The sequence below is a fragment of the Polyodon spathula genome, unplaced genomic scaffold (assembly GCF_017654505.1).
Source record: "Polyodon spathula isolate WHYD16114869_AA unplaced genomic scaffold, ASM1765450v1 scaffolds_61, whole genome shotgun sequence".
Classification (NCBI taxonomy): Eukaryota; Metazoa; Chordata; class Actinopteri; order Acipenseriformes; family Polyodontidae; genus Polyodon; species Polyodon spathula.
Genome location: NW_024471555.1, coordinates 369,022 through 379,091, shown reverse-complemented (window position 1 = coordinate 379,091; position 10,070 = coordinate 369,022). Strand labels below are relative to the sequence as shown.

The following is a 10,070-nucleotide window of genomic DNA, read 5'->3' as shown; positions in this document are numbered from 1 at the left end:
TCACATCTGCATGCTCCACAAATCATGGGCCACATTTCTTCAACCTGAACTGAATTGGTTGGTCGTGGTTTGGGAACCCCTAGATAACGTGAACAACTCGTCTTATCGCTTCATTCCCATAAAAGGGCTTCATGCCTTCATTATGATCCAGTTATGGTCCCGCTGGAGGTTTCACACCAGTGTTGAGAGTAGGGTTATCAGGAAAGAACAAAAACACCAAGAGCCAGGGAGAGGATGCAAATAAAGTCTATTTATTTTACAGTAATCATACAGTGACTATGCAACAGATTTCATATTATATGAATCTCTGGTTCAAGTCGTCGAGTCCTCTATTCTTCTGCTTCCTTTCCCTTTAGAAAACAAAGAGATGAATCTGTGATGAATCACTGTGCACACTGTGAGACAAACACAGCTTTACTCTTCAACTGTTTAAAAAAAATAATCATGCTTGAAAATAAAACAGAGCTCCGTGCTTCATCTGAGCCAGCCCTTATTCATGTATATTCTGTACCTGAATCATTTCACCAACATTTAAAACAAAACACATCATTGAATGAATACACATACTGAAGCATTAATAAGAGATACCTCTAGTATACAACGAGATGTGTTACTATATTGTTCAACATTTGTAATTAGAAATATATTACGCTGCTTCTGAAGTCCTGTCCAAAATCTCTTATCACTGCACTGCAGTTATAAATCTTAATAAAATCAGTAAAATGCGTTCGCTGAGATCAGAGCGTTGCTCAGGAGGAGCACCATCCTGGGAAAAGTTTAAATGAGCCCAGTTGAGAATGCATTGCAGTAAAAGTAACTGTGCTGGATTTCATCTTTCAACTCACCTTGGCTCCAAAATCACGGCTCTTGGTCCTGAGCTTGTTGACCTGGGATTCAGCGATATCAGCGCGCTCCTCACTCTCCTCAAGCTCGTGCTGCACCTTCCTGAACTTAGCCAGGTGGGTGTTGGCTTGCTCCTCCTGAAAGGGAAGCGGAAGACACAGGGTTACAGGAATGGGTTCCAATACAAGAGTCCTCCTTTGGAAATGGGATCAGTCTTATCCTGCAGCATACGAGGCATAGTTAGAAGTTAAAGAAAAACGGTGCTTCGGCAAACATGGTGTTTCAGATCTCAAGGGTCACTTACAGCTTCCTCAGCCTGCCTCTTGTAAGCCTTGACTTTCAGCTGCAGCTTATCAACCAGATCCTGGAGCCTGGCCACGTTCTTCTTGTCTTCCTCACCCTGCAATGAAGTAAATCACGATAATCACTCATGTGACCAATTACTCGTCTTAATGCAGCAGTAAAGCACATTCTGAGCGACCAGACTTAATGCATTTCTAAATTGTACAGCCAGCACTATAGATCTAGACTTTGTTAAACCAATTCTTTGATGGAACACAATGCAAAGAAGGTAGCCCGTTATAGGTAACCCCGGATTGCTCTCGCCCTCCTCTCTCTCATTATACGGTACGTGATTATCATAATATTTACCCTTTGGCAGTTAAGCTTTGTTATCTCCACTCTACGAGACTTTTACAGTTTGCCCAGCATTCGTAGGTTTGCCAGTTATTGCTTACTTGCAGTAGGTCACCGCCCCTCTTAAATCATTTTCAAGAACCTAACAAGGAAAAGGGGTTTCTGAAAATATAACATTATGAGCGAGAAGAGGCCATTCGACCCAACAAGACTCGCCCCTTCCTGAAGAACAGAATCGAATTGTGTTTTGTTAATGATCACAGAGTTTTAGATGTTAATCTTTCACCTGAAGAGGTTTAATTCTTTACACCTGTCCTCGTCGCTCGTGCCATTAAGTCCTGGGATCAGCCTAGTTGCCCTTCTCTGTACCTTCAATAACCCCCAATGTGTTCTGAATGTCTGAGCCCAATGCTGCAATGCTGAAGCCTTCACTGTACCTGGTAGCTGAGCTCCTTCACTCTTCTCTCGTATTTACGGACTCCTTTAACCGCATCGACGCCACGTCTCTGCTCGGCTTCAAGCTCGTTCTCCAGCTCGCGCACCTGGAAAGACAAAGCGTTCCAAGTTATCCCAAATAGACACCCAAGCTTGAACCTGCAAAGCACTTCTCCAGATGGTCAGCTCACCCTGGTCTCCAGTTTCTGGAGCTGTTTCTTTCCACCCTTCATGGCCAGCTGCTCAGCCTCATCCAGACGGTGGGTGAGGTCCTTCACTGTCTGTTCCAGGTTCTTCTTCATCCTCTCCAGGTGAGAGCTGGTGTCCTGTTCCTTCTTGAGTTCCTCTGCCATCATGGCAGCCTGGTAGTTGAAGGGAAGACATTAGAGCTGGAGCAGCAGTAGAAGTGGGGGAATTGTAACTGTGAGCCTCAAGGCACGTCTCAGCCAAACAGGTTCTGAACAGAGCGGTAATTATCCCACAGGTAGATGGCATCTAAAAGCTAACAGGACTAGAATCTTGAAACTCATAAATGTCGATCAGCTCAAGAGATCAAGTAAGAAAACTAAAAACATTTAGAAATCTTTTCATTCATATAACAGCATTAATGTCCTGTGCAGCTGTCATTAACTGTAGAAAATGTCCTTGGCATTGTTTAAGTATTTAGGTTGGGACAGATAACTCTCTTGGTTTAGAACTGGAGCAAACGAAACCTCCACAGATTGCAAGGTGAAAGTAAAGTAGCAGGATTGTAAACACTCAGCCCCCAATCCAATCGCGTCTATCATTACCCACGAAAAAGACTCACGTCAGTGATGGCTTTCTTGGCTTTTTCTTCTGCGTTTCTTGCTTCCTGGATGGTGTCGTCTACTTCGCTCTGCAGCTGGCTAACATCAGACTCGAGCTTCTTCTTGGTGTTGATGAGACTGGTGTTCTGTAACAAGGTAAAGACTGTCAGCTCCCAAAAGCTCATAAACATCGTTTAAAACAAGAATAGAAAACAGCAGCAGCGCAGGAATTCCTTCGGACCTGGGAGTGCAGCAGCTGCACACGCTCGCTGGCGTCAAGGAGCTCCTGTTCAGCCACTTTGCGGCCTCTCTCTATCTGTTCCAGGGCAGCCCTCATCTCTTCAATTTCAGCCTGCATCAGGGTGTTCCTGCGTTCCACCATGGCGAACTGTTCCTTCATGTCTTCCTGTCCTCGGACGGCATCGTCAAGGTGCAGTTGGGCGTCCTGGATAGAAAATAGACACCAGTAAAACCATTAGGAAGACCTGTTCACACAAGTGAAATGAGTGACACTGGCCCTCAAAAGAAAGTCTCCCTACCTTGAGTTGTCCTTGAACGTTCCTCAGTTGTTTCTGAGCTTCAGCTGCTTGGCGGTTGGAGTGACTGAGCTGAATTTCCATTTCATTCAGATCTCCCTCCATCTTCTTCTTCACTCTCAGGGCATCGTTGCGGCTCCTAACTTCAGAGTCGAGAGTGCTCTGCATGTGGTCTATCACTCTCTGACTGTTTCTCTTCAGCTGTTCCAGCTCCTCGTCTTTCTCGGCGATCTTTCTGTCAACCTCAGATTTCACCTGGTTGAGCTCCAGCTGGACACGGAGAATCTTGGACTCCTCATGCTCCAGGGTAGCCTGTTTTATTAAAGATTCAAAGAGAGTTAGAGAGGCAGAGAGGAAACTCTCCACAGAGATAATGAAAATGGAGATGAGAGGGTGTGTGTTTCTAAAGAATTACCTCTGCCTCCTCCAAGGCGGTTTGGATTTCTGACTTTTCAGTTTCAATCTGCTTCTTTGCCTTCTCTAGCTCATGAATAGCCTTCCCACCCTCGCCAATCTGTTCAGTCAGATCAGAGATCTCCTCTACAAGACAAAGAAGAAGATGAGAGGCAGGGTTAGAATTGGAATGCAGATATATAACCGGGCGCTTTTCATTCCCAGCATCCCACTGCAGGTTTAGAGACAACAGTTTAAAATGTTGCTCACGAGTGATTCAGAATGCTCTGTCAGAATTGCATTAGTGCATGGAAGAAGACACTGGCTGAAGCGTTTGTCTGCTTCCCTTGGTGTCTTCATCTTTTTACCTTGTCGCTGGCTCCCACTGCAGTGTATCACACAGAGATTGTATAATAATTTCTGCCCAGTTCTGTCTGTGATCCTTGGCGGCAGAAAAATTTCCAGTGATCGGACATAAAGGTTGACTTTACAAAGCCACTGTGAGCCCTAGATGAATGAATGAACCCGTATGTGAATGTGAGCAGGGCGTTGAAGTCGAGACTCACGCTGTAAGTTCTTGTTCTCCCGTTTAAGGGTTTCCAGGTGATCCAAAGATTCTTCATAGGAGTTCTTCATTTTGAAGAGCTCAGTGCTGAGAGAGCGAGCCTCTTTCTGTGCAGCCTCCAGCTCTGCCTGGCCTTCTTCAAACTTTTGCTTCCACTCAGCAAGAACCTGAAAAAATACAGCTCATAAATATACACCGAGATGTTTCTTTCTTACTATCTTTGAGCCCAACGGCAATATTTCGACCAGATGCCCTGTAAAGTTACCATCTTTCTGCGTACCTTGTCGAAGTTTCTCTGCTTCTTGTCGAGAGCAGAGGCTTGTGCATTTGCTCTTTCTATGTCAACCATGAGATCTTCCACTTCACCGTGGAGCCTCAGTTTGGTCTTCTCCAGAGAGGCACACTTTGAGTTCACAGCCTCAATGTGTTCCTCGGCATCTTGAAGGCGCTGCACCAGCTTTTTCCTGGGAATGAGCGTTCGTGTTTAGAAAAGGGAGCAGAGAATGCACGCACTGAAATGTAGACGAAGTAAAGGGTGGTTATTTACTTTGCTTCTTCAAGCTCCTCCGTGCGCTGGATGGCATCAGTTTCGTATTTTGATCTCCACTGAGCCACCTCGCTGTTAGCCTTGGACATTGCACGCTGCAGCTCAGCCTTGGCTTCCTGCTCCTCCTCAAATTGCTCCCGAAGCAGGTCACAGTCATGGCGGGCAGATTGCACACTGTGAGCCAGGGCATTCTTAGCCTTTAAAGAACGATGGAAATATTACAATAAAAAACATGCAATGCTAAAGACTACAACAGCATATAAGAAAAGATTACAGCGTACAAATATTGAGTGGAGTTGAGTCTTATACTGGAAACCCGTTGCCCCGAGGCTGAGAATGTGAGACAGTGGGCTTTACTGCTCTCTTGAAGTGGTTTGTTCTATTATAAGGTGAAATCTGAAGTCATAGCTGTGTTATTACACTTGCATTTATTAAACTCTTATTAAAATGATTCATCCTGAGAAATCTGGGACGCTGTGGCTGGTCTGTTATTTTGTTTATTGTGGGGGTGTCCACAGGGGGCACTATTGATCGCTATTGACTGTAGATCATTTGGGGAACAGCATAGACTATTGGAGACGTCACCCTGCATTCGTCAGTTGGCATGGTATCAATCTACAGGTTTTATAAAATGACCTTTTAAAAGCATGTCTAAGGTGTGGAAACACTGTGTAATAGAATAATGGCAGTATTACCTTTGATTCTTCCTCCAGCTGCCTCTTGAGCTCCTCAGTTTGCTGAGTGAAAGCCTGTTTGCTCCTCGTCAGCTGAGAAATTAAAGATTCCTTCTCTTCCAGCTGGCGAGAGAATTCACCTGAAACAAAAGCATCAAGAGTTTTCAAGGACGCTCTTTCTTCTGCTGTGCTGTCAATTCTGTTGCATCAGGCAGCGAGTACCGGCTTACCATTCTCCGTCAGAAGACGTGATTTTTGCGTACTGATGTCATTGATCTGACGCACGTTCTCGTCGTTCTTGGTCTTAATCTCACTGTGCTGGTCCTCCAGAGAACGGCACATCTTCTCCAGGTTAGCCTTTAGTTAAAGAATGAAAAGGATTGGTGTACATGAACACAATCCTATAGGCTTGTCCTGAGAGCGCACACACACACACACACACACACACACACACACACACACACATCCATCTGCTGTTTACTGTACCTTGGTCTTGGCTACAGATTCCATGTTGCTGGAGAGGTCGTCGAGTTCCATTTTCAATTCACTCTTTTCCTTCTCGAGCTTCTGTTTCACACGCTGGAGGTTGTCGATCTGTTCTCCCAGTTCAGCCACGCTGTCGGCTTGCTTTTTGCGAAGAGCAGCGGCAGTAGCTTCATGCTGCAGAGTGGACTCCTCTAGATCACGCCTGAGCTTCTGAAACTCAGCTTCACGTTTCTTGTTCATTTCAATCTGAGCTGAAGTTGCACCACCGGCTTCCTCAAGCCTTTCACTGATCTCTTCAAGTTCCCTGGAAAGATCAGCTCTTTGCTTTTCAGACTTTGCCCGAGCAGCTCGTTCGGCCTCGATTTCTTCTTCAAGCTCTTCAATGCGCGCCTAGAAAAACGGAACAGAATGGAAAGATTTCTCAGCTGGAATCAATCATCTGTAATCCAGTTATTTTCTGTGAATTCAAAGAGTTTGATTTCTGCCCAATACCTGAAGCTCCTTGATCTTCTTTTGAAGTTGAGCACCCACAGCTTGTTCATCCTCAATTTTGCTCAGCAGCTGGCTTGTTTCAAAGTCCTTCCTGGAAAGTTCAAAGAATTGACATGGAATGAATTGAGCCACAACGCTTGGAGATCATCCTGCTTCTAGGATCCATACAGTCTTTGGTGGACTGAATAGTTTTCTCCTTTTCCTAAATTATCTTACGTTCTTATATAACACGGTCTGTATTATTAATATCTGGTTTTACGACTCAAAGGGGGGCCAAATTAGTCCCACTATTGTCTCCAACTTATATCTTTATGTACATTTGGATTTTTTGTTTGCTTGTTAAATCTACACATTTTAAATCTACATTTCTTTCTATATAGCAGTCTTACTTCTTTATCTTCTCATCTGATTGCTGCTTGTCGTTCTCCAGATCCATTATGGATTCCTGGGCTAGTTTCAGATCTCCCTCAAGCTTTCTCTTGGCTCTCTCAAGGTCCATACGGAGTTTCTTTTCTTGCTCCAGTGAACCTTCAAGCTACACAAAAGGAAAAGCCAATGATATAATATGATTGTATTTGATGAAGTTCACCCCACCCCCATGCCTCTTGAGAGTCTGCTTGGTCTGCTTCACTCACATCGTCCACTTGTTGTTCCAGCTTAGACTTTGCTTTGGTCAGAGTGTTGACTTTGTCCTCCTCTACTTGCAGGTCATCAAGGGTCTGTTGGTGTGCCTCTTGGAGGGCTTTCTTTTCCTTGGTTAATTTTGCAATGCTTTCGTCCTGAGTAGCCATTTCTTCAGTAAGGTTTTTAACCTATATAAAAGGGTTAGGGTTAGAGTTAGGGTCAGGGTTACAAAACCAATGGATTTATGTTCTGTTCAGTTTTTGAAGAAATAAGTTAAGATCCTCAGTTAGGGTCAGGGTTACAAAACCAATGGATTTATGTTCTGTTCAGTTTTTGAAGAAATAAGTTAAGATCCTCACCTTATTTTCTGTGGCGTGCTTCTCCTTCTCCACTTTGGCCAGTGTCAGCTCGAGGTCGTCAATGTCCTTCTTGAGTTCGGAGCACTCGTCTTCCAGTTTCCTCTTCTTGGCAGTCAGCTCAGAGTTCATTTCCTCCTCGTCTTCCAGTCTCTCCATTGCCTCTTTCAGTTTTGCCTCGAGCTGGATTTTGCTTTTGATAAGTCCCTCGCATCTTTCTTCAGCATCACAGAGACTTTCACCTTCCTACAAAGACATCATAAATGTTATAATAAAGGAACAGGGATGGAAATGTTGAATCACATTTATTATTAATTGTTCCCTAGGAATGTCTTTGAGGTACAGCAGTTAAGTAAGAATATCTTTTAATGGTTCTCCATTAGATTTGTGTTGGTGGTCTTTCTGATCGCGTAACCCCAGTGGAAATGGGACCTTGCACTGGTTTATTCGTTTTATATACTGGTTTGTTCCAGAAGGAGGCAGCACAGAAATATGGCAAAAACGAATCACGAATCATGAATCTCTCACATCTAGGCAGTGTCCACGACACGAGATAAAGGAATCGGAAGGATGATAAGCCATAGTAATAAAGAATGGATACATACCGACTGGACTTGAAGCAGCAGGTCGTTCTTTTCCTGCACCACAGAAACCATCTTCTCCTCCAGCGCCTTGCGTTTGGCTTCTGACTTGGCCAGATTTTCTTTGCACTTTTCGAATTCTTCTTTCATGTTGGCCATTTCCTTTTCAGACTCGGCGCTCTTCAGCAGCGGCTTGATCTTGAAGTAGAGCTTCATCCATGGCCAGTGTTTCACATTCATGAATGAGCGAATGTTGTACTGGATGGTGAAAAGAGCTTCCCTATAATACAGGAACAAAAGAACACACATTAAACGTGAGCCTCTTTGTAAAAGTATTTGATCTAGTGTAAAAGTCTACAGTCTTTTATCTACTGCAGTATATTACAGGAGCTTCAAATTTATCACCTTCTTTCCATCATTTTTTTGAATTCCGTTCTCATCAGGAAGCCCCGGCACTGAGCCTGTGTGATGGTCACGAGTTTGGCTAACTTTTCATCTCTCATCTCCTCAAGCACACCCAGCAGACCAGCCTTAAAGAAGACCTGCATTCAAGAGATTCATGGTAAAATGGGCTTTTGTCTTAGCAAGGCACACCATTAGACTAGGAGAACAGAGTTCACTTAATCATGTAACAATAAACATCTTGAAAAGCATTGACTTTCATAAGCGTAATGTGGTTTCCGTTGGCATTTCAATCAATTTGAACTGGACAATAACATTTTCAAAGTGATGATCATTTTAAAGATTATGTAGACTAACCTTGGTGTGCCCAAATTTATACTCCTCGTGATTTATATCAATGGATCCCAAAAGCTTCTCTGATGCTTTCTTGTTGTCCATGAACTGACCCTCGGGGATAACACTTGCATTTAACACTTTGTATCTGTGTCACAAACAGGGAATCAGTGTCATTATACACTTTGAATAGCTGCGCAGAGAAATGCAAGAGAATGAGAAAGCATTCATGAGAGGGAAACTCAGAGGTGTTGATACCTTTGCTTGAAGTCCCCGTACAAGATTCTGCTCGGGAATCCCTTTCTGCAAATTCTGATACCTTCCAGCACACCATTACATCTCAGCTGGTGGATAACCAGATGATTTTCCATAAGGGCTGTAAAGAAGAGTACATGTTATATAGAAGAGTAATCATGTGTTTATAACTTAAATATAAGAAAACGGCTCTTCAAAATAATCCATTCCAAATACCTCCTGAGGAACTTTCAAAGGTTTAGATCTACCTTTGAATTGCTGGCTAGCGAACAAACCTTCGAACCTTTGAACACAGCCCTGAATCCCTGTGATTGCAGTTAGACATTTGTCAGAAATGAGCAGAGTCAAAGTGAAGAGTCCCGCGCGTTATAATATCTTAAGTACCTGGAGTCTTTGACTCGTTGGGGATCAAGCAGCGCACAAAGTGAGGGTGAGTGCTCCTCAAGTTGGACATCAGCTTGTTCAGGTTCTCCTGTAGAAAGATGAACATTGGAAGATTGAGTTCACGTTTTTCAATTCAATGTTAGCAGAGTAGAAAAAGGTAAAGCAGGAACACATACCCTGAAGAGTCCAGACACAGTCTGGAAGGAGCCTCCCTTCTTCTTGCCACCCTTCTTCGCGCCACCAGCATCTTTAAATGCAAAGAGCGAAACCTCAGACAGGTGAAGTACAATCAGTAGAAAAACAGGCTGAACCCCTCCCTTCACCCTCAATAGCAATGTGTGTACAAAATGAAAACCATTGGAAACGTCCAGAATCTGACACAGATAATCTGCAACACCTTGAAGGCTTAAACTGTACGTTTAACAAAAAGGTTATGAAGGTTCACACCCTGAAAGAACGCCTCCAGTTCAGGTAGATATCACACACCTGTCTTGTAAGTATTACACTAGATGACTGTTATGCCATGTCTAGATATATCATCTAAATAAATGCATAATAATCTTTGAATGCTAACCTGTGAACAAAGCAAGCTCAAGAAACACATTTGATTGAATTTACTCACTGTTGTCAGGTTATCATTAATATCATGACTTCCTAAGCTTACAATGATTATAGTTGCTTCCACACCCTTAGAACCTTACCAGCGCCGGGTGTTGCGAAGCTGGCATAAAGATGAGCCA

At 43.6% G+C, this 10,070-nt stretch overlaps 1 protein-coding gene across 1 annotated transcript in view; it reads right to left on the bottom strand.

Annotated features, from left to right (window-relative positions):
• Window positions 1-303: 303 nt before the first annotated feature.
• LOC121307916 (myosin heavy chain, fast skeletal muscle-like) overlaps window positions 304-10,070 on the bottom strand; it is a 59,402-nt gene continuing 49,635 nt past the window's right edge. The window contains exons 4-29 of the mRNA XM_041240238.1: window positions 10,032-10,065; window positions 9,507-9,577; window positions 9,331-9,418; window positions 8,950-9,067; window positions 8,716-8,839; window positions 8,362-8,498; window positions 7,981-8,236; window positions 7,379-7,621; window positions 7,031-7,207; window positions 6,785-6,930; window positions 6,396-6,486; window positions 5,904-6,293; window positions 5,648-5,774; window positions 5,439-5,557; window positions 4,744-4,940; window positions 4,477-4,660; window positions 4,198-4,363; window positions 3,654-3,778; window positions 3,242-3,550; window positions 2,944-3,147; window positions 2,723-2,848; window positions 2,106-2,276; window positions 1,917-2,021; window positions 1,148-1,243; window positions 846-980; window positions 304-350 (exon numbers count right to left, since the gene is read on the bottom strand). Of these exons, the coding sequence (XP_041096172.1) occupies window positions 330-350; window positions 846-980; window positions 1,148-1,243; window positions 1,917-2,021; window positions 2,106-2,276; window positions 2,723-2,848; window positions 2,944-3,147; window positions 3,242-3,550; window positions 3,654-3,778; window positions 4,198-4,363; window positions 4,477-4,660; window positions 4,744-4,940; window positions 5,439-5,557; window positions 5,648-5,774; window positions 5,904-6,293; window positions 6,396-6,486; window positions 6,785-6,930; window positions 7,031-7,207; window positions 7,379-7,621; window positions 7,981-8,236; window positions 8,362-8,498; window positions 8,716-8,839; window positions 8,950-9,067; window positions 9,331-9,418; window positions 9,507-9,577; window positions 10,032-10,065 (3,960 nt within the window). The 3' untranslated portion in view covers window positions 304-329. The remainder of the gene's footprint in view (window positions 351-845; window positions 981-1,147; window positions 1,244-1,916; window positions 2,022-2,105; window positions 2,277-2,722; window positions 2,849-2,943; window positions 3,148-3,241; window positions 3,551-3,653; window positions 3,779-4,197; window positions 4,364-4,476; window positions 4,661-4,743; window positions 4,941-5,438; window positions 5,558-5,647; window positions 5,775-5,903; window positions 6,294-6,395; window positions 6,487-6,784; window positions 6,931-7,030; window positions 7,208-7,378; window positions 7,622-7,980; window positions 8,237-8,361; window positions 8,499-8,715; window positions 8,840-8,949; window positions 9,068-9,330; window positions 9,419-9,506; window positions 9,578-10,031; window positions 10,066-10,070) is intronic.